This window comes from Alternaria atra, assembly GCF_907166805.1.
Source record: "Alternaria atra isolate CS162 genome assembly, contig: 20, whole genome shotgun sequence".
Taxonomy (NCBI): Eukaryota; Fungi; Ascomycota; class Dothideomycetes; order Pleosporales; family Pleosporaceae; genus Alternaria; species Alternaria atra.
In genome coordinates, this window is record NW_025091318.1 from 255,241 (window position 1) to 281,797 (window position 26,557).

At 52.5% G+C, this 26,557-nt stretch overlaps 11 protein-coding genes across 11 annotated transcripts; 6 read left to right on the plus strand and 5 right to left on the minus strand.

The window, feature by feature from the left end:
- Positions 1-565: 565 nt before the first annotated feature.
- ALTATR162_LOCUS364 (uncharacterized protein) lies at positions 566-2,863 on the plus strand (the record flags this gene model as incomplete). Its single annotated transcript, XM_043307957.1, has 1 exon — positions 566-2,863. The coding sequence occupies one exon, from the start codon at positions 566-568 to the stop codon at positions 2,861-2,863; it is 2,298 nt and encodes a 765-aa protein (XP_043163892.1).
- A 268-nt stretch (positions 2,864-3,131) lies between these two features.
- ALTATR162_LOCUS365 (uncharacterized protein) lies at positions 3,132-4,797 on the minus strand (the record flags this gene model as incomplete). Its single annotated transcript, XM_043307958.1, has 5 exons — positions 3,132-3,522; positions 3,578-4,272; positions 4,323-4,400; positions 4,454-4,579; positions 4,633-4,797. 5 exons carry the CDS (start codon positions 4,795-4,797, stop codon positions 3,132-3,134), a joined length of 1,455 nt encoding a protein of 484 aa, XP_043163893.1.
- Positions 4,798-5,080: 283 nt separating this feature from the next.
- ALTATR162_LOCUS366 (uncharacterized protein) lies at positions 5,081-6,920 on the plus strand (the record flags this gene model as incomplete). The annotated part of the gene is made up of 4 exons (XM_043307959.1): positions 5,081-5,484; positions 5,541-5,690; positions 6,831-6,849; positions 6,900-6,920. 4 exons carry the CDS (start codon positions 5,081-5,083, stop codon positions 6,918-6,920), a joined length of 594 nt encoding a protein of 197 aa, XP_043163894.1.
- A 387-nt stretch (positions 6,921-7,307) lies between these two features.
- Positions 7,308-7,682, minus strand: ALTATR162_LOCUS367 (uncharacterized protein; the record flags this gene model as incomplete). Its single annotated transcript, XM_043307960.1, has 2 exons — positions 7,308-7,612; positions 7,667-7,682. 2 exons carry the CDS (start codon positions 7,680-7,682, stop codon positions 7,308-7,310), a joined length of 321 nt encoding a protein of 106 aa, XP_043163895.1.
- Positions 7,683-7,710: 28 nt separating this feature from the next.
- ALTATR162_LOCUS368 (uncharacterized protein) lies at positions 7,711-8,715 on the minus strand (the record flags this gene model as incomplete). The annotated part of the gene is made up of 5 exons (XM_043307961.1): positions 7,711-7,824; positions 7,875-7,945; positions 7,997-8,238; positions 8,296-8,602; positions 8,655-8,715. The coding sequence occupies 5 exons, from the start codon at positions 8,713-8,715 to the stop codon at positions 7,711-7,713; spliced, it is 795 nt and encodes a 264-aa protein (XP_043163896.1).
- A 1,413-nt stretch (positions 8,716-10,128) lies between these two features.
- Positions 10,129-10,651, plus strand: ALTATR162_LOCUS369 (uncharacterized protein; the record flags this gene model as incomplete). Its single annotated transcript, XM_043307962.1, has 4 exons — positions 10,129-10,259; positions 10,321-10,386; positions 10,477-10,542; positions 10,600-10,651. The coding sequence occupies 4 exons, from the start codon at positions 10,129-10,131 to the stop codon at positions 10,649-10,651; spliced, it is 315 nt and encodes a 104-aa protein (XP_043163897.1).
- Positions 10,652-12,357: 1,706 nt separating this feature from the next.
- On the plus strand, positions 12,358-14,062 carry ALTATR162_LOCUS370 (uncharacterized protein; the record flags this gene model as incomplete). Its single annotated transcript, XM_043307963.1, has 3 exons — positions 12,358-13,054; positions 13,111-13,593; positions 13,707-14,062. 3 exons carry the CDS (start codon positions 12,358-12,360, stop codon positions 14,060-14,062), a joined length of 1,536 nt encoding a protein of 511 aa, XP_043163898.1.
- A 907-nt stretch (positions 14,063-14,969) lies between these two features.
- On the minus strand, positions 14,970-16,463 carry ALTATR162_LOCUS371 (uncharacterized protein; the record flags this gene model as incomplete). The annotated part of the gene is made up of 2 exons (XM_043307964.1): positions 14,970-15,727; positions 15,791-16,463. 2 exons carry the CDS (start codon positions 16,461-16,463, stop codon positions 14,970-14,972), a joined length of 1,431 nt encoding a protein of 476 aa, XP_043163899.1.
- A 1,299-nt stretch (positions 16,464-17,762) lies between these two features.
- Positions 17,763-19,249, minus strand: ALTATR162_LOCUS372 (uncharacterized protein; the record flags this gene model as incomplete). The annotated part of the gene is made up of 5 exons (XM_043307965.1): positions 17,763-17,815; positions 18,059-18,554; positions 18,602-18,861; positions 18,911-19,037; positions 19,109-19,249. 5 exons carry the CDS (start codon positions 19,247-19,249, stop codon positions 17,763-17,765), a joined length of 1,077 nt encoding a protein of 358 aa, XP_043163900.1.
- A 260-nt stretch (positions 19,250-19,509) lies between these two features.
- ALTATR162_LOCUS373 (uncharacterized protein) lies at positions 19,510-20,301 on the plus strand (the record flags this gene model as incomplete). The annotated part of the gene is made up of 5 exons (XM_043307966.1): positions 19,510-19,547; positions 19,599-19,607; positions 19,657-19,876; positions 19,931-20,122; positions 20,182-20,301. 5 exons carry the CDS (start codon positions 19,510-19,512, stop codon positions 20,299-20,301), a joined length of 579 nt encoding a protein of 192 aa, XP_043163901.1.
- A 1,234-nt stretch (positions 20,302-21,535) lies between these two features.
- ALTATR162_LOCUS374 (uncharacterized protein) lies at positions 21,536-23,908 on the plus strand (the record flags this gene model as incomplete). Its single annotated transcript, XM_043307967.1, has 5 exons — positions 21,536-21,955; positions 22,006-22,160; positions 22,207-23,419; positions 23,473-23,703; positions 23,756-23,908. The coding sequence occupies 5 exons, from the start codon at positions 21,536-21,538 to the stop codon at positions 23,906-23,908; spliced, it is 2,172 nt and encodes a 723-aa protein (XP_043163902.1).
- Between the last annotated feature and the right edge of the window lie 2,649 nt (positions 23,909-26,557).

Below are 26,557 nucleotides of genomic sequence, written 5' to 3' on the forward strand. Positions count from 1 at the left end.
CATTAGGCGGGCCAGGCGGGACGGAGGAGTAGGGCAATACACCTAACGTCACGCACCGACATCAACACAGTTCTCACCTTCACATGCTTTCTGTAGCGCGTGGTATGCGTCTTCTCAGTTCAGAGATCTGCGTCAACCTAGATGGGCATGCTTCGCGAGAGGTTGGTCTGCTGCAATCGGCTACACCGCCACGAAAGACTAAGAGTTGGTGTGGCGTCGGCCCCACTTCACAGCCCATTTCCGATGTAGGAGTAGTGCATCTTACGCATGTGCTGCTGCCTCCTTCACAACGCGTCATTTCTGACAGGCTGTACTGTTTAACTGGACGACTACCAGGGCTGGGAATAACTTGTAGTTTCGAGTTTGGAGTTGCGATTGGACATCTCCTCGCATAAGGCAGCAGCTTTTCGTTCGTTCAGCTCTACGTGGTTAGTGGAGTATTGACAAGACATATGAGCAAGCCTCCGGTCCTTTACACCTTAAGAAACACTGCTACAGAGGACCACGGCCTCAACCACTCATCCCCATACTGATTCAACATTGACTCCTCGTACCTTTCCAAACCATGGCTGGCCCACCATCATACCCCGCCAATGACGACTTCAGTTCCAGGCCACCTCCCCCATCAACATCATCAAGGCCTAACGTCACTTCTACACCAAGCGCGATGTCAGTCGCGGACTCTTCTGATAACGACTTTGAGCCTACCCCTGTCCACAGCCCCGGAGGTCCACAATATGAAGATTTGCCACCGTCCTACGATGAAGCGCAAGACCAGGCCGTTCACGATACGCGCAACGGCATCGCGCCCGTAGACCCAAGTCAGATTGAAGCCCACCGCATTACGCTCAACGAAGGACCAAATGAGCCCGAAGTATGGGAGTACCGAGTAAGGGGAGAAGAACCAGATCCTGCAAATGAACAGGAGCAAGCACCAAACTATGCGAATCATACAAGCGACAAGGCTACCAGTGTGCCTGTCCAGCATGTTAGCACTAGCGAGAGTATCTCAGTCGGACGCGTGCATAGCGCATCAGCTTCGTCGTCGAGTAAGAAGCCTGATTTGGCCTCTACCATGCTCACTCAAGCCTTGGAATTCACGCGTCAAGAGCCAGATGCTGCCGTGCAGTATGCACCGCATTTGAACCGCATCATTGCGGTACCTGAAGAAGGAGGACCGGGACGACCAGCCAACGAACCTGTAACGTTCTTGTGCGCATACGCCGAAGTGCTAAGTCGGCATTCCATCAGGCCTGCTGAGTTTGCAGACTTCTTATACGGTCTGCAAGTCCTGTGTACAACATCAAACGCAACGGCTGAGGACTTGCTGCAAGCTGGACCAATATATCAGGATGTCTCTTCAAGTATCGTACACGATTACATCCGAGGAGCGAACGAAGCTTTCTTTGCACCGAGAGGGCTGGTAGTGTCATTTCGCAGTGAGACTGCGCTTCTTGAAGTACTGCCTATTCCTGCAGGACATAGGGCTACTGTTCTTGCTAACTTGGCCGATATAACTGGAACGGCTGAATGGCGGGCGCAGCAGTTGTATCCTTGGATTGAAGCCCTGGATGCTGAGAACGTTCCGGTGCCAAGTGAGAGAGTGCTTAAGTTGCATGAGCTGAGTGAGCGTTTCTCTGGTCTGGCCGCTGCTGGTCAGGGATCGTCTGGTAATGGCGGCGATACGTCGAGACGGAATTGGGGCTCTGGGTCGGCTGAAGCGTATGAAGATCCACCGCATTCTATCCCTGGACCTCCAGAAGATTCGCCACATGCACATGGTCCGGGTGCCCGCCATCATCAAGGTCGCGGACGAGGAGGCCACTGGTCGCCCTTCGGTATGCCAGGTCATGGCCCCTTCGGCGCTCCCAGAAACGGTCCTTTTGGCCCTACCGGTCGAGGACCATTCGGTAGACGAGGCTTGCCTTCTCGCGGTTGCGGTCGCGGTTGCGGTCGCGGTCGCGACAATGAGTGGCGTGGAAACGAGTGGGCAGAAGTAGGCAAAGAATTGGGCAAGATTGGTGAGCAATTCGGGAAGCGCATGGGTGATTGGGGTGTCGAATTTGGCAAGCGCGCCAATGCGTTTGGTTTAGATGTAGGCAAGATGGCGAGTGGAAGTGCAAGTGCAAGTGGCGCTGCCTCAGGACAGCAGCACCAACAAACACAAAAGGATGATCTCCCACCTGCTTACCATGCTCCGGCGGGTCAAGAGTCAGGTGTGCTATATGGAGATGAAAAGAGCAAGGTCAACAACACTCCCGGATACTCCATCTCCATGACTACAGACGACAAGGGCAAGAGTAAGGCTAAAGCCAACGACTTGGACAACGACTATGACGACGACGATGATGATGATGATGACGACACATCGTCCCTCTCATCCGACAGCTCAATTTCCTCTGATTCCGACTCGGATTCCGACGACGAAGACTTGCCCTCCACCTCCACCAACGCGGATCTAGCCCGCGCACGCAAGCTCTCCATCCGCGATGCCCGCCGCCAACTCAAACAACGCTCCCGCCAACTCAAATCACAGCACCGTCAGAAGAAACGGGCATTGAAAGCCAAGCACCACGCAGGAGAGAAAGGTAAGGGTAAAGGGAAAGAAAAGTCAAAGATGAAGAAAGACCCAGAGTGGAAGGAAGCGAAGAAAGAGTATAAAGCACAGAGGAAGGAGTTGAGGAAAGAGAGGATGGCTGCGAAGAGGGAGTGGCGTGAGGCTAGGGAGGAGGCGAGGAGGGAGATGAGGAGTGCTAGGAAGGAGGCGAGAAGAGGAGGAGGGAAGATAGGAGGGAATGTAGGGCAGGAAAAGGGAGAGAAGAAACAGGTGGTTTGGTTGGTCGTTGAGAACTTGGCTCCTTGAACGGCTTGTACTAGGTGTGTTTGGGCGTTTCCATGTAGGAAGCGTCTTAGGGGCTCATATGACAATTTGAAATGGAAGACTGCGATGCCATGTTCCCACATTCAAGCACAACACTCATCATCAACCCATGCCCAGAGCAATTTGAAATCTTCTTTGTCAAAATACTCATCGACTAAGTGTACACAAAAGACTACATGCATCTCTGCCGTCTAAAAACGCTCACTATAAACACTTCCCCTTCTCTGTCCTGGTGAAAGAAGAAGCATTTTTATGACAGCATCCTGCTCATATCGTTCCTAATCCTGTTGTAATCCAGCAGACCCTCAATCTGACCGACCGCTGAGACGGCAATATCCTTGTCCCACAGCCTGTTGCGGGCGAATTGCATAACGTCCTTCTCTGTGATGCGGCCGACAACGCGCTCTACCTCCTCGGGTGATAACCGGCGACCAGTGGTAACAATTTGGCGACCAATGTCCTCGGCAACGGCGGTGGTGCCGTCAAGAGCAAGGAGGATGGAGGCCTTGAGTTGGGCCTTGGCACGCTCGACCTCGGCGGAGGTGACGTTCATGGAGAGGCGGGACCACTCGCGGAGGGTGAAGTGGACGAGATCGTCGAGCTGGGTCAGGTTGGAGCTGGTGAGGTAGATACCCCAGAGACTGTCGTTTGTTAGTGGATTTGCCGAGAATTGTAGTGGTGTTGCAGTTGACTCACCCAGTGTCCGAGTAGCTGGTGGAGAAGCTCATGAAGCTGTTAGCCAGGGCATTTTGCGAGACGAAGTTGCTGAGCTTGCTGCCAAGGTAGTCGGAGGTACCCATGGCACGGTCCCAGTTACCGACAATAGCCTGTGTGACGAGTGCGGTGAAGTAGTCGGGGTCGCTCCAGCTAACACCCTCAACAGCAATGGCGATGTTGGCGGTGCCCATGGTGTCGTCTCGGAGACGAACTTCGGAACCGATGAAGTCGGGCTTGGCCTTCTGCTCGGCAGCGGCAGACTTGGAGGTGTAGTCCTGGGGCTCCGAAGGAAGGTTGGCGAAGTACTTCTCGGCGAGGTCGACCAATTGCTCGTGGGGAATGCCACCAGCGCCAACGAGGACCATGCGGTCAGCGGTGTAGTTGGTCTTGATGTAGTTCTCGAGATCGGCGCGCTGGATGCTCTGGATGTTCTCCTTGGGTCCGAGGATGGTGCGGCCGAGGGGCTGGCCCTGGAAAGCGGTGGCGTGTAGGTGGTCGAAAACAACCTCCTCGAGCTGCTTGTCGACCTCTTCCTGTTCGCGGAGGATGACATCACGCTCACGCTCGATGGCCTGGGCCTCGAGCTTGGAGTTTTGGAGGATATCGGAGAGGATGTCGACAGCGGCGGGGACATCGTTGTTGAAGGCCTTGGCGTAGTAGACGGTGTTCTCGCGCTGCAAGTCATTAACATCTGGATCATAGTCACTTTTTCCGTATGACGTACCGAGGTGTAGGCGTTCAGGTGTCCGCCCATGTTTTCTATCTCGAGCTCCAACTGCTGCTGTGTGCGCTTCTGGGTTCCCTGTGCCCTGCATCAGTTTCCAAACCCAGTTGATTGCCATTGTCATGTCCTACCTTGAAGGCAAGGTGCTCCAGGAAGTGGGCAGTGCCGTTGGTCTTGTCCGTCTCTGCGCGGCTTCCGGCGTCGATCCATACACCGACCGTCGACGTCTGGGCCCATGGGGAGTGCTCGGTAGCGATCTGCGCAGTCGGGTCAATTGCAGTCCTGCTTGTTGCTAGAACGTCGGGCATACCGTGAAGCCATTTCCGAGGGTCGTCGACTCGGTCTTCGCGCCGTAGGTAACGGGCGTGGCCAGTCCGCGGGTCAGAGGCGAGGCTCTCGATGATTTGACGGCGTTGATGGCGGAGCGAGAGCGCATGCTCTGCTGCAGGTTGAGGGCGAGCCGGCGGGAAGCCATTGCGTCTGCTCGCGGTGCAGGGGGGATGGGAGTTGATTAGATGGGGTTGGGGTGGATGTATCGACGTCGAGCTGCAGCTTGGCCTAAGTGAGGTGGATGAGTTTCGTCAAATCTGCGATCACGGGATTTCCCGGCCTGCACCGTCAGCCAATGAGCGTATTAGGGACGTCAGCAATCGACATCCGAGGCATTGTCGTCAACATCTGTTCGTCGTTCCGATATTGCATCTTGCGACCTACCACGACCTCCAAGTCTACAGTTGTGAGATACAATGGCCTCCGTCATGCGTCCCAGCCTCCTCAGGCAAGCTATCCCCGCGCCCCAGACGTCGCAGCGCATGCTGTCGACTGCGACCTCGACCATGAACCGCCCGCTCGCCCAGCAACTTCGCCCAGCATTCCAGCGCTCAGCCATCCCCAAGTCGACACGCATCGCCGCCTTCCACGCCACTCAGCGCAACCAGATCCTGCCACCGCTGCCCCAGAAGATCATCGGAACCACCAACGACCCCGTCCCAGTGCCAGACCCCGACTACGCCCACGGCAGTTACCACTGGAGCTTTGAGAGGATCGTCTCCGCTGGTCTTATTCCCTTGACCATTGCGCCCTTCGCTGCTGGATCGCTGAACCCGCTTACCGACTCCATTCTCTGCGCTCTTCTGGTAGTCCACTCGCACATTGGCTTCGAGTATGTTGATTGAAACTGTATATGATGGAGAGGTTGCCGTGGCTAATATAAGACAGGTCTTGCATTATCGACTACTTCCCCGCTAAGCGTGTTCCCTTTGTTCGGAAAGCTTCCATGTGGGCTCTCCGTGCTGGAACTGTCGCATTGGGTCTTGCCCTCTACTCTTTCGAGACAAACGACGTTGGTATCACCGAGGCCGTCGCGAGGTTGTGGCACGCATAGACACATATTTGGACTTGTAATACAATGCAGAGGAAGCCCTCTTTGTTTTCATGACGCACAATAAATATTGCTGCCGACTCCATCTTCCAAAGTCTGTTTCATGTTTGTGTCTTCTGGCTAACCCCATCTCAACTCCCCCTCGTTCGCTTTCCGTTAGTTGCGGTCAATCTTCCACTGCTCCCAGTGTGTCCTGTTTGGGTTGAAGACGATACCAAACACTTCTCTCATCCCATCCTTGTCCACTTCAAGCTTTCCTTCAAAGTCGTCATGCATGTCATGATTCTCGTAGTAAACCCAATCCCACACCCAGTCCATAATATCTGCTTCCTCCACTGCGTCTCTTACTCCCAGAAACACTGTCGCCCTCGGCCCTAACGACATAAGTTGACGCCAGCACTCAGTAACCATACGGCAATATCCTGTCGGGCAGTACGCATTCGTCAGGTCAAACTCGAGGTAATCTAGTCGCTTTGGCGTAGGAGAGCAAAGCACTAGAGTCAGATCGCTGCGTAGTTCTTGGAAATCCTCTCGGAGAAACTCCTCTGCTGCGTCATGAGCAGCTTAGTGACGAGCGGCCGGAGTCATCACATCAAAGTTGTTAAAGGCTTCCCAAAACAAGTGACCGGGAGGATGAAAGCTATCCGAGCGCGGACTGAAGCATACACTAATGTTCTTGATTAGCTGAGGGCCCGAGGCTGAGAATAGCCACCGATCGGGAAATGGTGTATGTGCGCCTTCTGACCCGTGGTCATTAGGTCCGAGTTTTTGTAGAAAGGGCTCCCTCGTTGTGCACTGATCCGGCAGCACAAACAAGTTCTTGCCAAGATAGACTTCCTCAGCCTCGTTGTGAACTTGCTTACTAACCCGCAGGATGGCCAATGATGGAGCCCGGTATGAAGTCCAGTGTTTGAAGCGCTTCTCGTTTGCGACGGCATAGGCATCTGGTGTATAGAAGACCTTGCCGACCACCACCAACTCTTCGTAGACCATGACTCGAAGCTCAGTCGGCAAGTCCATGAAGCGGAAGGAGGTGAATATGGTTGTGCCCTGCGGAGTTGTGGTGATAGTTGTAGTAGTCGTAGTTGTAACCGTCTTTGTTGTTGTGACAACGGTGGTACTGGTAGTCGGGGCCGACAGCAACGAGTTAAGTGAGTCCATGATTGTTGCTTGCGCTTTGCTGACTTGACTGGAAGGCCTCGGTGTTGGTGTGTTGAGTCAAACACAGAGTCGAGTAGTGTATTTGTTTGTTGCGTCGAGACAGAGTGGCAGTGGCAAGAAAGGCGGAGCAAGGTCGACCTTGTATGAGTGTAGGGACCAGTCAGTTGGCCAGGCGCAAATTGGATACTCCCAGGTTGATCGAATACCCAGGAAGAGCATGTTTCACAAGAGGTGCGATAGAGAGAGTTTAATCTTTTGGGAGGGCTTGGTGACGGGCGCAAAATACGAACACCCGCAGAGTGATCAGTGTATGGGACTTGCGAGGGTCAAAATAGAAAGTAAGAGAAGCCTGTAGTCAAGAGCCTGGTACCCTGAGCAGGTACGTGACGTAAGCAGCACAGTGAAGAAGGAGCGTCCAGTCAACAACAACAACACAGTTTACGTCAAGCACGGAATAACCTCCTGCAATGAACCCAATCAACTGTCGAGAAGAGGATATCTTTGATTATAAGTCTTGAAGAGAATGTAGGAACAGCAAAGCCAGGTTGAGCAACAGCCACCAGCCACACTCTAATCGCAAAAAAGGGCATCTTGACATCGAGCTTGGACTTGTAGACTGTAGACAGGGAAAGACGGTGATGGTATGTGGCAAACACCTGGGAAAGGATGTAGACAGGATTGAAAATTTGGAGTCTAAACAAAGCGCACCCGGCCCTGAAGCACCCTAGGATATACCCTTCATGCCACACTAGAAAATGATGAGTCTAGCACCATTGACCATTGTTACCAAGATGCACCATACCACTAACCCTTTCCATTTTTGCGTCTGTTATCGGTTTTTCGGATTTATGCCTTGGAGTCGGCGGGAGCCTCGCTGCTCTCAGCCTTGGGGGCATCGGTGGCGGGTTCACCGGCGGGTGCATCACCGGAGGGCTCGGCCTCGGACGATGTCCAGAGAGTCTGGGAGAATTAGTATACTTGTTTCAAAAAGACCATATATCAAAGCTTACCAAGTTGTCACGGAGAAGCTGCATGATGAGGGTAGAGTCCTTGTAGCTCTCCTCAGACAGGGTGTCGAGCTCTGCATTTCTGTTAGTCTTTTTCAGACATGATTTTATTGATCTTCACATACCAGCAATGGCGTCATCGAAAGCCTGCTTGGCGAGTTGGCAAGCCTGGTCGGGCGAGTTGAGGATCTCGTAGTAGAAAACGGAGAAGTTCAATGCGAGACCGAGACGGATGGGGTGGGTAGGAGCAAGGTTGGAGGCAGCAACATCGGTGGCGGCCTTGTAGGCCTCGAGCGACTTGTCGGCAGAGGTCTTGCGCTTGTCACCAACAGCGAACTCGGCGAGGTAACGGTGGTAGTCGCCCTTCCTGTAGAAGAAAAAGCGGTTAGCAGAGCTTGCTAGTCCAATGCATATAGTTCCTTACATCTTGTGGTAGAAGACCTTGGACTCTCCGCTCTCAGCAGAGGGGATCAGGTGGCCGTCAAGGCACTCGAGGATGTCCTCGCAGATCTTGGCCAACTCGGCCTCGATCTTTTGGCGGTACTCCTTGATAAGAGTAACCTGGGTCTCGTTGCCCTTGGACTCCTCCTTCTGCTCGATCGAGGTGACGATTCTCCAGGAGGCGCGGCGAGCACCGATGACGTTCTTATAGGCAACGGAAAGGAGATTTCGCTCCTCGACGGAGAGCTCCTGGTCTGCAGAGGCAACGGCCTTCATGTTCTCGACCATCTCTGTTGTATGTGGTTAGAACACGATGCTGTGCCTCATTGCAGATGCGCTTACCCTCATAACGCTCGGCCTGCTCGGCCAACTTGGCCAGGTACACGGAGTCTTCGTAACCCATTGTGATGTGCAGTCTGTAGAAATCGCTGTTAGCTGATGTGAACCGAGTTGAAGCGCGCAACAAGTGCGACCAGTGGCTATCGCAGTTGCCAAACAGCACGCAAGCCCCTCAATGTGCGCTATTGCCGCAACCGGAGAAAATGCCGTCTCGCTGCCATTCTCGATTGTTTTGTTGGTTGTGTTGAGCCCTCAGAGAATGCGGCAAGTGGAGCCCAGCAATTGCTTGCGTAGCCTCTACACCGGACAACAGAGGGCGCAAAGAGGGGCGGCTCGAGCTATCACGGGTCTCCGAAAAGAGCGCCGATACACGACACTCACAACAACAGCGACCGAACGAGTTTGGGCGAGCGATTCCGATAGCCGGCTGTACTGATGCTAACAACGGCGGGCGTTGTTTACTGCGGCGGAGGGCGCAAATTGCAGCTGTCCGCGGATTCTTGGGCAGTGACGAAATGCAGTGGAGCACTTACGAAGAGAAAAGTTGGTATGGGGGGAGGGAGTGTGCAGAAGCGTAGGTTGTTGGAGGCGAGGATGTGTTGTTGACAAGAAGCGGAGTGCAAGTGTTTTGGTCGACGGCGGCTTGTGGTTGAGTTATCAGAGGAGGGGACTTGAGAGGGAGAGAACCCGACTCGTCTTGGCGTCGATCACGCCTGCCTATCCTTGGTTTCACACGGCCCAGAACAGGCGCGACCTTCTCTTCTGACAGGCGAACAGCGCCCGTCACCGCCTGAGCGGCCAACGCCTCACTTGCGTAGTGCCTGCTATTACTTTCAGGCTCGTAGAGCCGCCTTGGAGACGTTATCTCGCGGAGTCCCTGAACGGCATGCCCCGCAGTACACCCCTTCCATGACAGCTACAAGGACCAGGCTTCACTACGAGGGTTGGGCATCACGTTTGGTTTTGGAGAGCGTACATTGGTTCTGGCCATGCACTGGATGCGACAACTGCCATGTTTCGAATGTCCCAAACGCTTGTTGAACGAGCAAACATAGTGTGGCTTCCAAAAAAGCGTTGAGATCAAGACCATGTCGTTGCATAAGATGTACTAATACCAACCCCGAAGTCTTTCTCACGTGGTACTTGCTGTTATGCTATGAACAATGAAACAAGATGTACGACACTACACCGCACTGAAAAATCTCATCTACCAACATTATTCATCAGTCTAAACAGACATGTAACAGGAAAAAAGTCCAACTTTCGTACATACGTCTGTCTCTCTCTTATGTACCAAACTACTGAGTGGACCAGGCAACAATGCTGAGACCCTTCAGCATCACGTGAGAACCGAGCGATGACGCACATGGACGTCCAAGCTCCATGTTCTTCAAGCCATCACTCCACCTCAGCACACCAATTGCATATAATCACACAACACCCTCTAAGTACCAAACTTCGCTACTAAACCGCCACAATGCTTCGCACATCCATCATCAAGAGCGCGCGCTCAATTGCCGCTCCCCGTTACTTCTCCGCATCAGCCCTCCGAATGGCAGAGGGTGCTACCGGCTCCGGAGCTTCAAGGCCTACTGGATCCGCTGGCGGGTAAGTCGAGGCTCAGATTCAAATGGTAAATCCACAGTACCCATACTAATTGAAACGTTAGTGACGCCTTCACCAAGCGCGAGGCTGCTAGCGAGGAGCTCTACATCCGCCAAGAAGAGAAGGCCAAGTACGTACACCCACCTTTACCTACTGCGATATCCATCCTGCCACGCTCAGACAGAAGAAAGATCTAGTACACGTTTCTGACATTGTACAGGCTTCTGGCGATCAAGGAGAAGCTCAAGCAGCAAAGGCAGCACATGGAGGACCTGGACAAGCACATGTCAGTACTATTCCAAGCTTGCTTTTATACGAATGAAGAAAACTGACAACACCCCAGCGACGATGTCATTGCCGAGTCTGAGCGCTCAGGTCAGGGCGAGCAAAAGTGAGCGCTTCGCGACCGCTACGGACGAATAACGCGGGCCGACCCATTCATCGTGTTAAACCTGTTATGATAGACAATGAACATGTCAAACAAACCTAGACTTCGCAATTGGCATGACCGATCATACGGCAGGCGCATGTGCTATCTCGTACTCGCTTCTTCATATCGTTCTTGTTCGTGTCAAACAGAGCATGGGTCTGAACAGTTGTAGGGCCTCCCTAGCACTCGATGTGGACGACCCACTTCCATATTCACACCTGGCTCTTTGAGACTTGACACTCACCGTCAGAGGGACATGTCAAAGTAATCATCTTCGCTCAAAGTGCATCTCTACATCACCATCTGTTGTCTATCGAGCGAAGTAGTACCGAATGACCACGGCAACATTCGGTATCTCGCGGAAGTGCGTCATTCTCTGAATAGGTTCTTCCTCGGCCTCTTACAACGTCAGCTCATCGAAGATCTGGAGATCCACTACATGGATACAACCCAGATCAATACAGCCACCGCCCCGCACGAGGCTGGATCACAACTCGATATTTCCCGTTTTTGCTTTTCTGCCGCGAAGGATCTGACGACAACTCACAGCTTCGTATTCCGACTAGCTTCTCCAGCCTCCAGTATCTAGAACAAACAGCGTAGTGCTTACGCAGCCTCACGCAAAGACAGCCATTGCGCATTCGGAGAAAAGAGTACGTACCTCCGTTGCACCAACATGCGGGATAGTTTGCAACCCTGCGACACCCGAGACGTTGGTATTGTCCATGGTGAAATTAGTCATTTCCTCAGGGACGTTCGCGGTGTCGAATAGCACTTCACTCCTTTTGTTCAACAGCTATTGCGAATTGATGAACGCCTGACTGCCTAGGCTTCCAGACCTCCGTCATTGTTAGCCCATTTCAAACGCTCCTCGTGTCCACGCAGCTAGGCGTTTTACTTTTGCTGGCGAAACAGGTACTGGGGTTCGTGATTGTGCGTTGCGGCAGGGATCCCGCTAGCAAGCATACAAGATAACCGATAAACTACCACGAACATCCTGGTTGCGATTACACCTGCAAGCGACTACCTTGCGGACGCTCGAGTAACTTGCAAGATCTTTCAAGATCATGCAGCCTCCTCATTTGCCGGCCATCGCCATCCTTACGAATAACGGCTGGTTTCAACCTCCTGACAAACTCCTGTTTGCCTCTACTGGGCAGTGCATGCTTCTTCTGCAAGATACCCCATGCTACGACTAAGTACATCCCGCCCATTTTTGTATCAAGGGACAGCGAAGAGACGTCATTGTAAGCGTTGCTTTGACCTCGATGAGGAAAACCCTGGATATGGAACCCACCCGTTGCTCCCATCAACGAATGAAGCAAATGCACGGGGTGATATCGCGCCGAGAAGACTATGGACAGACGACACTGGACCAAATTAGGTATGACGAGAGCGGGTGATGGGTCTATTCAGGGTCTTCGCTATTGCCTTGGCCACGAACATATATGGTCTCCTTGACCGCTCAGCATCAACGACGCATAAGTTTAAGCGTTGATCTACACTCTACCAAACCACCACCAAACACAACCACTACCCAATTAGCCACACAAGCGTTTTCACTATTCTAACCGCTCCATCACACCTCTCCATTCGTCAATCTAACACTTCTACGCCTTATCAACATCCCCATCAACCAGTCTAGCAGCTACCATCACCCAATTCGCCTACATGGCGCAAGCAAACAATCCGCATCCTCAGTATTATGGCCAGACACTGCAGGATGGGACGATAATGGAGTCACCCGTCATGCCAAATCACCCGCGTGCATCGAGCGACTCAAGGCAAGAGCTACTACGGCTACCTGCACAACCCCATCCAGCACATCTCGACTTTCACATGGAGTCTGAACAGAATGTGCCTCAGCAACAGGGAGATGCCCTTGGTCTGAGGTCAATGCCCTCCAACGTTCGAAGGATAGGAGGTCAGGCCGACCCCAATGACCAGTGGACACCCACTCGTCCTCGACGACCATCCCAGAATGTTCCTTACACCCCAACTACCCATCGTGGTCCATACATAGAAGACTACTCGGAGGAGGAAGAACAACAAGATCCTCGAATGTACCGTCGTCGCTCCAACAGAAGGCCTCAAGGCCCTCCTGTTTCCTATCGCAACTATGTTGAGCAAAACTCCAGGTATGGACCGATACCGAGGAACAGTGTCGACGCAAACATGCAGCCTCAGTACGCGGATACGCCGGGCAAGCCCAACTATGAAATGTACTACCCTGAGTACACGGATTACCCCCGACGCCCACCCCCTAGACCCGTCCAAGGAGGGAGTAACGGACCGCCAGAGTATCCATCGGCTAAGAGCGTGATGAGACTGCCCTGGGCAGTCTGGATGGGAAGTAATGCGAAGAACCGTAAGTCCTCTCAACAGCTGAAATCCTCTTATCCTTGCTGATGCATCCCGCAACAGACTTCGTCGCCTTTATAGGTGAATTCGTGGGAACAACCATGTTTCTCTTCTTTGCCTTCTCCGGTACACAAGTCGCCAACATCGACTCCTCAGCAAACCCCTCTGACAACACCACAACTAACGAAGCCGCCGGTTTCTCCCCCATTGTTCTCCTCTACATCGCCCTCGTCTTTGCCTTTTCTCTCATGGTCAATGTATGGGTTTTCTTCCGCATTAGCGGTGGCTTGTTCAATCCGGCCGTCACATTCGCCATGTTACTCTGCCGCGCTCTCTCACCAATCCGCGCCTTCTTGTTGATCGCAGCGCAGATTACAGGAAGTATCTTCGCTAGTTTCCTGGTTAGCGTCTTGTTCCCCACAGACTTTAATGTTAGGACTACGTTGGGTGAAGGCACAAGTTTGGCTCAGGGTGTGTTGATCGAAACTATACTCACAGCGGAGTTGGTCTTTACTATCTTCATGTTGGCAAAGGAGAAACATAAAGGTATGCCTTCTATCCCTCCTCCTCCTCCTCCTCCTCCTCCTCCTCCTCCTCCTCCTCCTCCTCCTGCCACCTACCCCTTAACCCACTAAAACACTACTAACTCTCCTACCCAGCCACTTTCATAGCCCCCGTTGGTATCGGTCTTGCCCTCTTCATTGCAGAACTAGTAGGCGTCTACTACACCGGCGGCTCTCTCAATCCCGCACGCTCCTTCGGCCCCTGCGTGATAACTGGCGTCTTCGACACAGAACACTGGATCTACTGGGTTGGTCCCGCAGCGGGTGCCATAATTGCCGTCGTCTTCTACCAGTTTATCAAGATCCTGGAATACGAAGTTGCGAACCCTGGCCAGGATGATGACGACAAGGATCAGGAGGTTAAAGAGGAGATTGAGAAGGTTAGGGAAGGGAGTCAGGAACCTGATTTGGAGAGCGGGAGAGGTGTGAATCCTGTGGCTATTGGGGGTTGACTAGTGCTGATAGGGTGGCTACTGTGCATCAGATTAGGAAGAAGAAGGCGTTGGAGGGGCAGGGGTTCGGGGGAGGGGCGAGAATACTTACTAGGCTTGAGACTGTTGGGGAGGAGAGCGAGGATGGTTGATGGATCAACTTGGCAGGCTGGGGCTTGGAGAGGTGTAATGAGGGATGAGGGACGAAACGATGGGTCATGGGTCATGGTATATGGGTCACGGTAATGTGTTGGTACACTTGAACGACGAACGATGAACGACTCTCCTAAGTTGGGCTTGAGGGTTACGGGTCACTGAGCAATGGTCACGATTAGAATGAATATATAGACAGTATATAGATCCGGGTCGGTTAGTGCGATAATTCTCGCGAACCGAATAGCAACGAATAACAGCTTGTGTCTACTTTATTATCTTCGCAGATCTTTGATTCTCGCCGTCGTCCTGAGGTTCTGATGGAGCAAGTTGAACGATGTCCTACGTGTCTTGCAACACCTATCAATAGTCGCAAAGACACGAGTTTAGGCCTCCCTCTTACGCAGCATAGCTATGACGTCGGAGCCGTCAATAATGACAAAAGAAAGATAGAAACGTTTGGGATGTGCTTGAAGTACCGAAACACCTTACTTTATCTCGAACGACAAATGACGCTACCGCGTCGTTGCCGTTTCATAGGCCCCGGATCAACTCAGTTCTAGCTTCAAGTAACGAAAGAAGAAAAGAAAGTGTAGAGAGAGAGAAAACAGAACCGAAAGCACGTGATTATCACAGTAAACTGGAGTAGTAGCTCTGATATGTAATATACCATGGATTTTGGAAAATACCAAAAAAAAAATGACACGCAATGCTAGAACGCTACAAAAAGTTACGAAGCAAACACCTTCCTGAGCAAAGGAAGTATCAATACTTTTTATACACGACCCCCGCTCAGTGCACTGGCAGGCAACTCGCCACGTCTAATCTCACTCATAGCATACCCCGGCCGCCACGCCGGATGAATCTCACTCAACCCTGCCCTGCTATCCCGCACATTCGTCGTGTTTCTAGGCGCAGCTTCCGTGATATAACTTACGCCGTCTTCTGAGGCGTAGGAAGGGGGACGGGGACCATCTTGTTGTTGCAAATCTCTCAGTGTAGGTGCCGGTTGCGATGATGCAGGCGGCTGGTTCGTAGACAGCGCACTTCCACGTAGACTGGCAGCAGCGAGCGCAGCGGGACCAGACATGGAACCAGAGCGCGAGTGCATAACGCTGGACATGGCACTCCCCCGTGTGACATCGTCGGCGCGCTGCCAGTGTAATAAGTTGGGGTCGACGCGTACACTACTCCGCCAGAGACCATACGCAGGCGGTGGGGGCGGCGGCATGTTTTTCCCCTCAATGTCGTCGTCAATAGCGAGGTCATTCTCCAGCCCCGCATCATCATCCGGTGTTTCCTCGTCCCTTCGCAGATGTACGCGGATAGGTACAATGGGTTGGAAACCCTCGCCCCCACCGCCCATCATATCGGGCATGTGCGCGTGGTGTTCCTGGCGGGGTGGGTTGAGCATGAGCATGCAGAGGCGGATGAGGGAGTGGCAGAAGAAGATTGTTATGGTGAGGAGGACCATGATGAAGAGGATGTGGATTTCTTGGCCGAGAGAGCGGTTTGTGAGGGCGATTGCTAGGTCTTGTGGAGCTGTTAGCGACACACTCTCTTCCCTCAACTCCAAAGAGTAATGATGTAACTTACAGATTGCCAAAATAGTGATTAAAAACGTCCCCGAAATCACACATGCTATCATCTTCCCTCGTGCAGCTGATCCTCGTATGTACACTGCGGTAGTAGTACCTCGCTCATCTCTCCTGCGTACCCATTGGTTGGATCCGGATCGTTCAGTTCGGTGGTGCTTTCTCCTTCTGTGGTGCTTACGTCGTTTGTGTCGGCGGCCGTTTATTTCATCGGCCAGTTGCTGGATCTCGGGGTCGACGAAGCCATCTTGCTGATGGCCCCCGGGTAGTGGGACATCTGCGGGGTGACGAGCAGAGTAGACTGTAGTTGGTTCCTGGGGATCCTGTGATGGTGCAATAGCGCCGATGTATGAACCCGCAGTATGATGCGCATGGAGAGGAGATCTTGAATCGTGAGATTCGCGGTGCGCGTTGCCGAAGGCGGGCAAGCCGTTTGGGTCAGCCGGTTGCTGGCGGTTCCAGAACCCTAGGAAGGGTGTTTTGGGTGTACTGATATTGTTGGTATTGTTGTTAAGAGCTGGCGACTGCGAGTATATCGACGATCCATTGACCATTGTCCGCACATTACTTCGGAATGCGCTGAACCGAGATGGCGAATGTGTAGCAGGTGAGGCCTCGAGGTCCTGGTCCTGATCTGGCCGTGGTGACCAAGCGAAGAGTGGTGACCGAAACATGGTGAGATCCGTATATAGCGCGATTTGCTTGCTCAAGTCCAGAAATATACGGTTACGAGCCCCCAAGTGCTATCTTGGGCGTACGTGGATTCCTTATAGCAAACGCGTCCTCCTGGCTAAAAGCGTCTGTGTTGATTTCCTTCAAGATATTCCAAGGACGAATAAGAGGGCTATACTCTTGTTTATGCAGGAACACCTTGTGGCGGAACCGTAACAGGATAGAAAGTGTGGAGTAGTCGAACAATGAATGGATCTCGCCCTTGCTCACGAGCCTTCTAGCATATGCAGCAGTATCTGGTGGAGAAGCGAACCTTTGGCCAACCTCTTAATTCTTAGAAGAAGAGTCTCGAAACCCCAAGATCCCAGAACGATGACTTGGAAAAAAAGACTTGATAAAAAAGGGCCAACAGGGCTATCCAGAGCGCACCTCGGCCAAACGAGCGCAAAAGAACGAAAAGAAGCGAAACAAGCAGAGCACAGCACCGCTACCTCTATTACCAATGACTTAAAGGAAAAAAGGTAAAGGACAAACAATAACAGAGTTGAAAGGGAAAAGAGGGAACTGTCGCAAGGTCGCACCAGGGGGGTCCAACAAGAGGGACGGTCATAGTCGAGAAAGCATTGAGCGCCATGCGTTTCCGCGACGAGTGGCGTATCAGACTTTGATCGCTGCGAGGGTGAAACACGTCCTTGGCCGCTGCAGCAGCGATCCTAGGCTGTGTCACGGACCGCGTTCGCGTACATCGGTGCATCAGATGTGGACGTCTGGATGTTCTGGGGCTAATTGTGGCCTGTGGTTGTTGACCGGAAGAAGGTGCAGGTAGCAAAATGGTCAGGCTCGATGCGCGCTGGTTGGCTGAGGTAAAAACAACTTGAAACGTCTACCCCAATCGGGAACGATTGAACACCAATTAGCTCACATCCAAGCGGCTACTATTTATGTGCAACGACCATCATATAGCAGCATAAAGATGCATAATACTCGAATTTCATCTTTGTTGGTTTGTTTAACTCTATCGACAGTGATGCCGTCACACTGCCAAAAAAAACTGTAACCCGTTTTCCTCGACGCGTCTTTTCCCGTGGTCCCCTCTCGCTTCCATACAGTTACTGAAGACTGTTACATGCGACTCCTAGCCCTGTCAAATGTCGCACCGGCGTATCCAGTCTATACATAAACAACGCCCTTTGTGACGTACCGTGGGGCCGGAAGTTACTCGGGCCTTTCTCCACAGCCTTTCCCCGGGGATCTTAATCTCGAAGCAAATTTGCGTAGCCAAGTTGCTTCACCTCCACATTTCACTTACCTAGCTCTCCTACCATGAGCTTGCGATCCGAGGATGCGGATACCACTAAAATTGCCAAGTTAGCTTCGTGCTTCGTATTTAGCGTTGAAGGGTGTCGAAACGCTTGTTGGCGAGGTATTAATGCAACGGAATATCCTCCTCGCCGCCTCAAGCGCTGAGAGAAGAAATGGTGAGAAAGCTTGGGAGAACCTCGCCGCCTTGATCGCCATAGGGCTGGAATGGTGAATCGTAGCGTGGGGTCTAGAACAGGTACATGCGCCAAAGCGAAAAAAGGTTTGTGGTACTTACAGATTGGTTCACCGAGCGGGTGGAACCGCACATCGTTGACGGCACCTCGATGGCCAGGGAGCTTATTCAAAAGCTTTCCTGTCCGCGTCTCCCAAATAGCTACACTCTGGTCTCCGCTACCAGCAGCAATCTTCTCTCCCTTGGAATCCCAGCTTGCTTTTAGGAGGTTGCGTTCTTGACCGGTTGGGGCTCCATCGTATGTCTGGATGCGCCTATCCGCAGGCGCAAAAGGTCTCACATCCCATGTCCTGACAGTCGAGTCGTGTGCGTTGGATAGAAGAGTTTGGTTGTCAGGAGACAATTGGAGCGAGGTGACGGTATCCGTGTGGCCAAGCAGCGTATATGTGACGGCCTGTTTCCGCAGATCCCAGACCTTGATGTCATTGTCGATGCCTCCGGTGAAGAGCTCGTTGCCAGCTTCTGCCAAGCATATCGCGGTTATGGGGAAGTCGGTAGGGATGAATGTGACGGCGTCTTTGGTTCTAGTGTCCCAGATCTGTCGAGGGTTAGAAACGCTCCATAATGGAATACCGTTGCACTGACCCCGATGTAGCCATCGTCTGAACCGCTCACAAGCATCTCTTCACCACGCTTGCTCACGTCCATGCAATTGATGACCTCGTCGTGCCCTGGATGTCTTCGTATCCTCTCTCCCGTCTCGACATCCCAACTTGCTAGATGCATATCTGCCGAGGCGGAGAAGAGGACCTTGGAGTCGCGCGACCAGTGCAGATCTAGCACTGCCTGCTTGTGTCCTGTCAGAATACCGTAGTTTTCGCATGACCCAGAGCTGCGCCAGAGTACTGTCTATGATCAGCGCATGTCCCTCGCACATATTCCAAGATGCCTTACATATGGACCGGTCCATGGAGCCCGAAGCTATGTACTGTCCTGTCGGATCGAATCGCGCTGCGAAGACTTCCCCAGAGTGGCCCGTCAACTCCATAACCGGCGACTGCAGCGCGCTGGTACGCGACCCCTACAGCACCTGTCAGCACGTCGATATCTTCAGCTTGGTACTCATTCAAAAGTCCTTTGGTGCTAACATACCGCTTGTATAAGTGCGCCATTTGCGCCAGAGCCATTCACCACGGCTACTGCAGAGCTTCCTAGATTCGCGTCCGACTTTGTGCGCTTAACCAGTTGGCTCGTGCCAAAAGCCTCGTTGGCGGGTCGCTTTTCTCTCGACATGGCGATGGAGGTGTGCTTAATTCGCTATCTTGGTGGGGTATGTGGATTGTCGCGCTGTGGTTGTAGTTGTAGCTGGTAAACTTTCCTCCAAGGCAGATTCGCGCTAGGGCCCGGGCTGACCAGGTACGCTCCTCCGCAGTCCGTATGCTCCCCGACGCCAACAACACAACTTGATATCACGACACCGTATACTGAATATCCGTGACTGTGTATCCTCACAAACTTGACAAAGAACTGTCCTAGAAAGACTTGTACGCAACATGGCTTCATCGACCAAAGCAGCCCGCATGGGCGAGGAGTGAGCTCCAGACGTCTAGTAGTTGCTTCAACATGTGCTAATAGATGTCAGAGTGTGGAAGTAAGTCTCGCATATGACTGCCCCGAACGGCTGGTTCTGACAGTGCAAGAACACGAGTAGACAAGGTCAGCGCGGAACTCGTCACCCTCACATACGGCACCATCGTTGCGCAACTATGCAAAGACTATGAATACAACTACCCCGATGTCAACAAGCAACTCGAGCGCATGGGATACAACATCGGCATACGGCTGATTGAAGACTTCCTGGCCAAGTCAAGCGCGCCTGCCTGTACCAACTTCAGGGAGGTCTCTGAGATGATCTCAAAGGTAGCCCCGCCGAGTCGTCTATACACCCGTCGCAAGCTGATGTCCTGGCTGTAGGTTGGCTTCAAGATCTTTCTCAACATCACACCGACAATCACCAATTGGTCAAGCGACAACAAGCAGTTCTCTCTCATCTTCGAAGAGAACCCGCTTGCCGACTTTGTCGAACTGCCCGACGATGGCCGCGCGCAGGATGAACTGTGGTTCTCCAACATTCTGGTGGGCGTGCTGCGGGGTGCACTAGAAATGGTACGCGTATACCATGTTTTAAGATGGGGGTATGTGGATGGCATACTAACATCGGCCAGGTACACATGCAGGTCGAAGCGCACTTTGTCAGTGACGTCCTCCGAGGTAACGACACGACTGAGATGCGGATAACATTGATCCGTTATATCGACGATGAGATGCCACCAGACGACGAGTAGAAGAAGGCCAGACAACAACAAAACCTGTGAGCAAACAGAGTAGTCGTTGAGCCTAGCTACACGGCGTGAGAGGCTCGATGGACAAATCTGTCACCATAGAGGCAACTATTCGCGGAACGCAGTATCCACCAGGAGTTGCACACCGTCGTTATGTTGTTCAAACATTCATCGAATCGGGATAGACGGACAGACCTAAGACTCAGTGCACAAGACTAGATAGAGCTGCACTATTGGAGATGGCTATTGAAGCCAATGAGAGGGTAATTGCACAATCGCGCAATTGCACTACCACCATTGATGACTGAAGGTTGGCTCTCTCCTTATGTGGTGCATTAGTCTTTCAATTTCCCCTGAAATTAGACATTTGGACAGGATGGTGCGCGCAACGACGGCCACGTACTTGGAGGCTCACGTTGCAATCCTGCTTCGACAAATCTTGTATGATGTTTCTGCTACCTCGTGGTGTCGCAGGATATGACTGTCGAGTTCGCGTTACATGTGCCCCACCAACCTCGTAAGTACGTACTGGAATGCTGTCATGCGATCACGATACACCCTATTTACCATGTCTGACGGCGTGACTTGCTTTGTGTGGGATGAAAAGCAAATCCCAACCACAGTTGTGATGAAGCTTGATGGGGCGCAATGGGAGGCTGGAGGGTATGGAGAGTCTAATAATACCGAAATCACGTGGGCCACTTGGCGCAGCTCACGAGCGGCCGCTCTCTTCCCCTCGATCTGAAGAGCTTCAAACTTCGCACAACCTTGGGACAATCCATCTGTGCGGCTGATCCAGACGCGCCCTCTTGCGCAGCCACATCTCAATCGTTGTTGTTGTCGTGATCCGATCTCTTGGCAGCCTCCGTGCAGCGCGCCGCTGAGGTCCCTCTTTTGAAGTCCTTCCTTCACGCTAACCCCCGACCCATACCGTGCATCAGCCGCCGCCTTTTCATCGCGACACCAGCGTCGCTACCCTTTGTCGGCAATCTTCATCCCACCCGGCGGCCATCTCGCGCGACCTCAGCAGCTCTCGTCGTCCAGCACTGCACGTCCTTGGCACGACGCTCCCGCTCCGACACGGAACCCGTGGCGACGACATCCCATGCTGTTGTAGTCGGCCCATCCAGCACTGAGGTGCACGACACAGCGCGTCTATTGCTACCACCGCGCACCTATCGCTAACACCCCACCCGTCCACCGCGCCTGCCGCATCTACTCAGCACCTTGCGTCGCGATGCAGAACCAGCAGATGGCGCAGATGGCGCAGATGAATGCGAACGGCTCCGTCAACGGCACCCCCGTCATGGGCAACATGGCGCAACCCAAACGCATGGGCACCAACGACCCGGTTGAAAAGCTCAATACGTACATCTACGACTACTTCCTGCGGAACAGACAACACGCCCTTGCGCGCGCCATGCTTGATTGCGACCTGAAGCTGTCGACGGAGAAGCCCAGCCCCAACACCAAGTCCAATGGCGCCAGCGATATCGATATGCCCGATGACATGCCCCTGCCGGCATTGCCCCAGGGCCAGGTCGCTGACAACTCCTTCCTGCTCGACTGGTGGGTCCAGTTCTGGGACATTTACGCCGCCGCCCGAGGATCTGGAGGCGGCCCCAAGAACGCGGTCCAATATATCGGTCACAACCGGGTATGTACTATGGCAAACGTATACACGTGCGGTACTGACCGAGTCTACAGAACCTTGGTCACATGCAGAACGAGCAGCGGAACCAGCGCCTAATGATGGCCAACAACAACATGACCAACGCGCAGTACATGATGGCACGGAACGGTGCCATGGCCAACGGCAACCAGACCGATCTCAAGCGGGCAGCAGCCATGAACAACCGACCGTACGTATTCTGCCCTATGGCTACGTCCTAGGCTAACGCGCAGCAGAGCCGGCAACCCAATGGCAGGCATGCAACCCATGAAGAACCCCAACATGATCCAGATGCAACGCGACGGCTCCAACATGGACATGAATGGCAACCGCCCCAACTCGCCGGGGTCCAACGAAAATGCCCCTTCCCCAAACAAGCGCCCCCGCGTTGATGGTACGTCATCTGTCATACCCATGTGGAGAGTACAAGCTAATCAAGACCGGCCCACAGGTGGTATGAATGCTGGAAACATGCCCAACAACCAATTCAATGAATTCATGCCGCAAGGCCCAGGTGCGCAGCAGAAGAACATCGAGGTATATGCCCAAAGTCTGGCCCATCAACACAGAGTGGCAATGAGTAACACTTCCTCCCCCCAGGGTATGAGCTCTGGCATCCAAGGCTCCCCAATGGCCCAGTCCGGCCTTGACGGTCAAGACCTCACCTTCGCTGGCAACGGCCCGCGGCCCGGCAACATGCCCACCAACCCTCCAGGCGTTCCTCAGCAGGGCAACCATGCGCTGCAGGACTACCAGATGCAGCTCATGCTGCTCGAGCAGCAAAACAAGAAGCGGTTACTTATGGCCCGGCAAGAACAAGACAATCAATCTGGACATCCCCAGCAAGGCGTCATCGGCGCCCCAGGCTTTGGGGCTGCCATGTCGCCTCAAGGTAGCAGAGCGGGCGGCCCATCACCCAACCCTGCCGACCAAATGAAGCGAGGTACACCAAAGCTCGGCCAGCAGAATTTACCCGGCTCACCTATGCCAGAGGGAATCATGGGGCAACAACGTGGATCTCCCGCACCCAACATGAACTTTGACCCCGCTCTAGCACCCCCAGGAATGCCTCCACAGTTCTATCCTCAGAATATGCCCCCGAACGGCAACCCTATGATGCGGCCTCCAAGCTCACACCCACAAGGCGGTCCCAACTTCAGTGGACAACAAATGACACCTGAGCAAATGCAAGCCATTCGCAGCGGTCAGATGCAGCCGAACGGTTGGCGTGGCGGGCCCCAACCAGGCATGATGGGCCCAGGCGGCCAACAGATGGGAGGACCCATGGGCCAAAACCCTCAACAGCGGCAACAAATGCCCCCGCCCCCAGCGCCTACGAACGAACAACCACGACCAGAACCATCCCCATCGGTCTCTAACCAGGCACCACCGACCCCGAACCAAGGGAACAAGGCCAACCCCAAGAAGAAGGTGACCAAGGATAATAAGGTAAAGTCTCGCGCTTCCCCTAAACCCTCGAGCAACGTTGATATTGATTTTAGAAGCCCGCAAACAAAAAGGGGGCGAATGCAGGTGCTACTCCGGCCACGTCAAACGGCGAAGAACCACCGACACCGACATCGTCCACTCCTGTGGCTCCCATCACGCCAGTACACAAGCAATCCTTCAACCAGGGACAAAACGGTCAGCCGCAGCAACCTGTGCAACCTCAACCCCCTTCCGACCAACCCATGGACAACGGGGGTCCGCCATTTGGTAACATTGATGGTGACGTAAGTAGTGCTCTTTTTCTACCTGTCATCGCATGCTAATATACATGGATAGCCTAACAGTTTCGATCTCGGCCTCAACTTTGGCGACGACGCTGGCGCTCTGGAAAACTTCGACTTTGACTCGTTTTTGCATACCGGCAACGACAATGACGCTTTTGGTAACCTAGTCAGCGACTTCGATTTCCCGAATGCCGCGGAAGTATAGCGTCCACCGCGCCACTTCTCGTATAACTGAGGCTTTATATCAAATCGAGCTTTGGTCGGCTTCTATGCTTCGTCGGTCGGTCGGTCGGTCGGTTGACGTTTGACGGTTGATTTCCGAAGGAAAAACAAAAAATCCAGTTTTCATATACCCGTCCTCGAGACCCTTACATCAATCGCTTTCATCGACTCTTCTCTCTTATTGGAGCATAACGGGGCTTCCTTTTTTGGGCTTTGGGGGGGCTATGGAGAAGGGAATTTAGTCTTCGGGCGGCCCCCTTCTCTCTCTCTACTTGTGTATGTTCCTTGGGGCGTTGACTTGTTTTGGCGCTTTCTTTAACGTTGTTCACGCAACTTGACTGTCTTGGCTTATGTTTGTTTTGGTTGTTTTTATTCTCTCAACATTATCGCTACCTTACCATACTTATCTATTTCCTTATTACTTGTTCACCCTTGTTTGCTTGCAACTATACACACACCCACACACACACATAAACACGCACTGTTCTTGCATCCATTCGCTATACAACCTACCTTGTGTGTAGCGGTGGACGTCTCATCTTTTTCTTTTTTGTTGTCTTTTAGTTGTCGTTGACGTTGTTGTTCTTTGCATGTTCATGTTCATGATTATGGACATGTGTGAAGTGGAAAGAGGAGGAGGAGGAGGAGGAGGAGGAGGAGGAGGATGAAGTAGGAAGGAAAACTCAGAAGAAGCAGAGGAGAACTGGGGAGGAAGGTAGGAAGGGGAGTGGAAGAGATGAAGAGGATTTATCCGTTGCTATACCACATTTTTCATACTTTGTTTTTGCTCTACTACGAATGGAAGAGAGAGAGAGAGAGTTTAGGGACAGCTTTGATATCATTCGAGATGACTTAATGCCAGATACAAGTTCTTTTTTTGTTTTTGGGGATTACTTGGAGTGGACTTTGTGTGTGATGTGTGTGAACGTTGTTGTGAGTGTAAAGGCAGCATTATGTCTTATGTAGAGAAGAGTTTAACGAATGCTCATCACGTTGAGAAATACAGTCAAGATGTCGAATTTGTGATGACGTTTGGGTCTGCCTATGTAAACGCTACCTATCTTTGGCTGCCATGTCAATTGCATTTCTATGCATTTTGGTAGGTATCCGAAGAGCAGTCTCTCTTCTCTGCACTCTTCTTTCCCGTTGCTCGGTATCCAAAACTCGGGAGTCTTGGCCATGCAGTCCACTCTTGTCTGGTATAGTCGCTGAGTAGTTCGGAGGTGCAAAGTTTGAAATTTCCGCTTGGACTGGACTTGTCTTCATATCAACCACCCCTAGGACGACGAGTCCGCCAATCAACCCAGTAATCTTCCCGGATCATCGACCAGACCTTGTACAGAGGTTCCAATTGCCGATCGAAGTCGGTTTCAGGAACTCTTTCAGATAGTGTTCCAGCGAAACGGTAACCTCTGAACTCTATCTCATGTACTTTTAGCCTCGCATGCCGATTTACAATACAGATAGCCGGCGTCGTTGATGAGGCAGGATACGGTGCGTTGAGAGGTTTTCCATGCCCGTCCAACCAGATGTCTGGCATTTCAGCGGGAGTAGAGACCTGGCTGGACATGACATCGGACAGAAGCAAGAAAACCTTTCGTGATAAATTTGGTAGAGATATTTCGGCATTCTCTTCTTGTACAATTTGGTCTCCCCCAGGACACTTGAGTCAGATGGAGACGGTCATTTTGTCTTTTCTGTAATGCCTCGTTGCGTACACCAAGTCCTTGATGTTGATGCGTAAATTCCCCAGTGTTGTTGCAGCGACGATCTCGAAATGGAGAGCAATGTTGAGGTCTGTTCGTGATCGACGCCAATTACGAGCAAAGTAACCGAAATCAGAGGACGTTACGAACTGTTTCAGAAACTCGAAATTCTCAAAGCTAGTCGTGTCCTCCGTTCTCTTACTGACGACGGTAACGTGGCTCATATCACCTAACATGAGTCTAAACATAGAACGCGACGTCCTGTTGATCTGGAGAAGGTTCAGATCGAGCCCGTACACTGCATGGCTCTCCAGGTCCAGTATTATACCTCCAGGCGACAACACTGCCATACTTACGATCGTCGACAGTATATGATGTGGAAGGTCCAAAAGGTGATGGTGCGCCTCTGGATGACGCGCTGTGGTGACAACCCTTCCATCGCTTGGGATCGCGTAACGCTTCCAGTGTTCTGCTAGGTCGCTAGAACTTTTGTCGAAACCAATCTTCAGGTCATGTTCTGACAAGTCGATGACTGCTGAGGTGATAAGCCGGTCAGAAAATGCGAATTTTTGCAGACTCAGGTCTCCCTTTCCAATCACGCTCGAAACAATCGCATCGAAATCGTTCACTGCGGTTTTCGCATGATTCATCATATCTTTCTCGAAATGACAGCAAACCCAACGAAGTCTCCTGTCTGTGCACGTAAATGCAACAGGAAACTTTTCTGATTTGTTCCTCCACAGCACTCGTAATAGAGGCAGTATATCGGAACGATAGCGCCATGGTTGGCAAGGGCACAGGGCCTCAGGATCGATATGCACCTTCTTCAGCATCCCAAAGCAATCACTAATACTAGACAACCATTTGGGCGCATAAACGAGCTGATGGTAGGCATTTCTAAGGCGTAAGGTGTTTGTCCGAATTGT